This window comes from Prorops nasuta, unplaced genomic scaffold, assembly GCF_024137725.1.
Source record: "Prorops nasuta isolate Cenicafe-Biocafe unplaced genomic scaffold, Cenicafe_Pnas_1.2 PNAS00267, whole genome shotgun sequence".
Classification (NCBI taxonomy): Eukaryota; Metazoa; Arthropoda; class Insecta; order Hymenoptera; family Bethylidae; genus Prorops; species Prorops nasuta.
The window spans coordinates 9,701-15,259 of record NW_027117063.1 but is presented as its reverse complement, the minus strand read 5'-3'; the positions used below and the strand labels follow the sequence as shown (position 1 = coordinate 15,259).

Sequence of the window (5,559 nt, the reverse complement as noted above, 5' to 3'; positions counted from 1 at the left end):
TAAGGTTGCGCTCGATCCCGCGTGTCGGCGCTGTGCCCCACGCACAGCTGCCGCGATCGCCTGGTCGAGCGGAGCCTTAGGCGCAGACACACCATTTTCACCCGTCATCGAGACAGGACGCTTTTTGGAAGATCCAAGGAAGGACTCGATCAGGTTTAAATATCCATGTAAGTGGACCCCGAAACTGGATTTGATGTACTAAGAAAGAAGGAAGGAGGGTAGACAGGAATTCGGGAAAACTGTCAGGAGGTTCAAAGGGGAACTTCAACTCCATTCCACTATTCCTAACCTAAAAATTGACACTGCTGTGCATGCCAGGCTTGTACTTTATTACACTATTTATTGCATGAAGGTAAGCGTTGAGGGCCGATATTAGGACTCAACGTTTAATTATTAATATTCCTTTGTGACTAATTTGGAGGCTCCGGGCTGGGTAGGGTGTAGCAGGTCTACGTAGACAGTACTATTGAATCCAACTCCACTTACAGGAGATAGATACAGAGCTTTTCCCTTTTGCACTCATATAGTCTAGTATTTCCCATAAGGAAAGTGGACTATCATTGAGATGAGTTGGATTATAAATTCCATAGCCTGTACGATGACAGGAATTAGGCTTTGATGCCAAATATATATATATATATATATACTTTTATTTTTCTTCCTTACTTATATCTTTGCACATAGTTTGATTTCAATCAATTGCTTCCTGACTAGGTGTTGAAATTATATTATAGTTAACATAAGGTTAATAAATTTGGTGCATAAGCACATTAAAACAAGAGATTCAGAGACTCCGGTGGACAACCCTAGTTATGTAATTTTCTTAGTGATGATTTAGATATTGATGGACTTGGCTACGCCTTACTTGACCTGGTGTTACCTTTTTGCTTGTGCTTTATATTTCCTACAGGGATAGTGCAGCAAGTAATTAGGTTCTTGGAGGGCTAGCGTTGGATAAACTTGAAAAGGGTCTTTTGTCCGGTTGGATTTGTTCATGCCTGGACTGAGAGTCATACGATTGATCCACCTCCTCAGTGTTATCTAATATTCACTCTCTTATTTCTTATTTATATATAGATATATTCTTGTAAATATTTATAACTACATTGCTCTTGTCTTTAGAAGTTAACGGTATATTTGGGGAGAAATCCCATGTATAACTGTATAATTATCTTAACCCATTTGCATCATAAGCGCACATATGCGCGCATTTTGCCTGGCCACTATCACCAGAGCGCGCATATATGCGCACATTGCACTTGGGCATTTATCACCAGAGCGTATATTATACCCATGCGCATTTGGCTCTCAACCAATGCAGAGAGGTGATCGCGAATAGTTTCACGGTAAAATAACATAGAAAAATAAAAAAAAAATGGATGGTTATATTTCCGACAGCAGTGAAGAGTTAATTAGATCTAGAAAACGTAGACGTTCTATGGTGATTTCTTCTGATAGTAGCGATAGTAATTAGAGTGAGAGTGATTTTGAGTGGGAGGAAAAAAATGATAAACTTAAATTTCATAGATTTACATCTGTTAGTGGTGTAAATCAAAACATCAAGAATTTTACTAGACAGAACGTATACCACCTGTTTTTAACAAACGACATTCTTGAACATATTGTGACTGAGACTAATCGATTTGGTGAAGAAGATTCAAGTTTCAAAGAAGTTTCTGTAGAGGAATTAGAAGTTTATTTTGCCCTCATTATATTGATCTCCACGGTGCAAAAACCTACACTGCAAAGTTATTGGAGTACGGATAAAAGCGTTGAAATGCCGTACTTCAAAACAGTGATGTCTCGAAATAGATTCATGGCAATTTCAAGAAAATTACACTTTGTTGATAATGAGCGTTTGCAGCCTGATGATCCCTTACGTAAAATTAGACCAATAATGGACATGATCAACAAAAGATTCAAAGAAGTATTCACGCCAAACCGGGACATTTCCTTGGATAAATCCTTGATGAAATGTAGAAGCAGATTTTCAACATTCAATATAACAAAACAAAGAGAGCCCGATTTGGAATAAAATACTACAAACTGTGCGATTCTAGATCAAAATATATACATCATTTCAGGGTTTATGTAGGAAAGGATAAGTGTAAAAAGGGGCTAGCTAGCACGAAAATTGTTCTAGATATGATGAAGGAAAGTAACTTGTTGGAAAAAGAACTGTTTATATATTGATAACTGGTATAGCTCACCTGATTTTTATAATAAATTGTATAAATTAAAAACAAATATTTGTGGCACGGTGAGAAAAAATAGAAAACATATGCCTAAAGCCTTAGAAAGTAAAAAATTAAAACGAGGTGAAGCAGCTATACTACAATGTAAAAATATTTCCGCAATAAAGTGAAAAGACAAAAAAGATGTCAACATGCTATCAACAATGCATAATCTACAATTTTCTGATTCAGGGAAAAAAAATTACAAAACTAAAGAAAATGTTATAAAACCAACAGTTGTTTTAGATTATAACAAAAACATAGGCGGAGTTGACGGAGGAGATCAACTTCTCAGTAAATTTCACACTATGCGACGTTATCACAAGGTGTATAAAAAGGAGTTTTTTTATTGTCTGGACATGATTCTTTTGAACAGTTATATTGTTTACAAAACAATTTATAAGGACAGAGCATTCCACGTGTTCAAACAAAAATTAGCGGAAGAAATACTTGAAAAAAATATACCTAAAATCAATACCCATAAAAAAAAAGAACAATTACACCATGTTTATCATTGCCAGGAAGATTTAGGGGTCAACATTTTCCAATCCTTCTTGAAACGAATTCATCAAAGAAAGCTCGCAAACGCTGTGTAGTTTGTTTATCAGAAAAAAAAGAAAAGATACATTTTATCAATGTGATAATTGCCATGTGGCATTATGCATTGATCATTTCAAGCATTATCACTTTGAGCAAAATAATTAGATTTCATTCCTCTCATAATTATTAATCTATTATGAAGTAAAATTTCTTTATTTATGTAATATTGCTTTTATTTTTAACATTTGAAAACATTTTTATTTAAATACAATAAAAAAAATGTTTGGTGATAAGAACGAATTTTTCACTTTTCTGTGTGATGCAAATGGGTTAACTTTATACTTGTAAATAGATAGACAGAGCAGTTATATAATATAATTCTTATTTTGATTTTTATTAACGGGAATCTGTACGCGTAGCGAAGGCCCTACTCTAGCCCTCCCCTCCAGCCTCAGCGCCATCTATCGGCAACAGTAGGTAGTGCTGAGCGAAGTTATTATAGTAGGGGAGGTATCCCCCACCACTTGGGCATGCTAGGAGTTATGCTAGAGGGGTCATCTCCCACTACGCGCTCACGCTTCTCCCTTTAGTGGTAAGAAGTGGGAAGGTGGAGGGAGAGAAAGGCGCGTGTGTGCGTCATTGTCCATGTTCCTCAAATACAAGGATGGACACCCTTCGTGTCGGTGGGCCAAACCTTCACGTACACTAACTCAGTGCGTATATGTGCAGCTGTCACCGATGTCACGATACGTAAAATTGAAATGACAGAGGAAACAGAACAGCTGATTTTCATAACGACAAGTATCGTATTTTTTGTGCGTCGAATTGTGGATGGAAGTGACGAGTATAGGTAAACTTTATGATTTCTCATTTAGTAAGGTGTAAGCTGAATTTACTAAATTGCTAGTGCATATGGTAAATCAGCTGAAAGTAGACTGAATGTGCTTCTGAAAAATTGAGATGGAAAATAAGTGAGATATAAAAGTAAATAATTACCCAGCATAAGACAGAAGAGTGCAAGAAAGGAAAAACTGTCTTACAAAATTATCTGTCAAGATAGGATGCACAAAGGTAACCTAAGAACTGACAAGTGTGTTTGTTGGAAAATTGAGTAATTTCAAAAATTATGCCAGTGCTGAAGTTACGCAGTGAACTATTTCTATTCTCTGTGAGTAGTGTAGCAATGCAGTTCCGATGACAGGGAGTGGGGGTAGCTGTTTTGTGGTGTGGAAAGGGGATGGGTGGGGATAAGACTCTCTTAGTATGGTAGTGGTGGGGATGAGGAATGAAAGGGTCTTATATTAGGATCGAGTTTGGTTAGGGAGGGAGGGGGTATTTTTCACCCTTTGTCACAATTGGAAGTTCTTATAGTGGGAACGAGTTTGGTTAGGGAGGGGTTATTTTTCACCCTATGGTACCGTTTGTTTGTTATCCTACGGGGATCCTAGTTGAGGGAAGGTTTTTTCACCCTTCGAAGTCGATGGTTAGTTACCTTACGTAGCCTAACTATTTCCGGCTCTGCTACACAGATAAACTAGCTTGAGTTAATTGCTAGTTCCAGTAGTCACCGCTAGGTGACTGCTTTCCTTAATCTTCTTTCGCGTTAATGGTATGGTATTTAACTAAACCTATGCAACGGATCACAAAATATCCTTTAAATGAAAGGATACAATTTTAATAGTCTCCCCTATTGGGGAGAATAACAATTTAACATCAATTTCAGGAATATTAACATTTTTGCTTGGACAACTTATTTAGTCCTAACTTTTACTACACCCCAGGTCAGGTTCACCCTTTGCATGGAGGCTCTCCATCGATTTGGGGAGAATAATAATTTAATATCAATTTCAGGAATATTAATATTTTGATTGGACAACTTATTGAGTCCTAGCTCTTATAAAATTTTAGATATTGAATAAAAAACTGTTCTAAGAATTTTTATACCCTATCCTTAAGATTATCTCAACCTATGTCATGCCAGTAGAGTAGCTAGGAGGGTTCTGGGATCGCGTGGCGAGGGGGTCGGGGTCCCGCGAGGGTAAGGGAAGTAGGGGAATTGCCCCCTCTGCGGTTGTGCGCATTATCGCTTCCCCCCCCCCCCCCTGACATTAAACTCGTAGGGTACACACGTGACCTTCCCCCTCCAGTATCGCGGCCTCCTCCCCCGACGTTAAACTCGTAGGGTACACAAGTGGCCTCCCCCCTCTTACGTTAAGCAGTGGACGCAGAGAAAGAGAGAAAGGTAGAGAAGGAGACTGAGTATTTAAATACAATGCTTATTTTTATAATTTATTGACTTATTAAAAAAGTTTTATTTACAATGCTTTTTTAGAAATTTTTCTGACATTCAATTGCATGATGTATATATTTTTTACAAATGCTACACCATTCAGGAAGTGAACAAATGATGTGTAGGTGACCAATTTTTTTGCAATTTATACACCAATAATGTGGTGTGAGATCTATCTGAGGCTCTATTTGCGTAGCCTCTGTTCTTGCAGCAACAGACTCCGTTTGTGTGATCATATTTTTAACCTGGGACATATTTGAAAACATTTTGTTATTTTTTTTTTGATATTGTAATAACTATTTTACAAAGCAAGTATACTTACAAAAATCACCTCCTCCTCTTCTTCCTCCTCCTCCTCCTCCTTTTCTTCTTCCTCCCTCTCCTCTAAATCAATGGCTGGTAAAAATAAAAGAAAAAAATTAAATTTTTTTTTCGTTATTCTTCGTTTTGAATAAAAAAACAATTGGTCAAATAGTGTGATTGTTAACAGTTTTC

The 5,559-nt window shown here is 37.1% G+C and overlaps 1 protein-coding gene across 1 annotated transcript; it reads left to right on the top strand.

Moving 5' to 3' along the window:
- The first annotated feature begins 1,375 nt into the window (after window positions 1-1,375).
- LOC136785346 (piggyBac transposable element-derived protein 4-like) lies at window positions 1,376-3,733 on the top strand. Its single transcript, XM_066746392.1, has 8 exons — window positions 1,376-1,407; window positions 1,528-1,976; window positions 2,085-2,091; window positions 2,206-2,339; window positions 2,427-2,767; window positions 3,194-3,284; window positions 3,504-3,624; window positions 3,682-3,733. Exons 1-8 carry the CDS (start codon window positions 1,376-1,378, stop codon window positions 3,731-3,733), a joined length of 1,227 nt encoding a protein of 408 aa, XP_066602489.1.
- The last annotated feature ends 1,826 nt before the right edge of the window (window positions 3,734-5,559 follow it).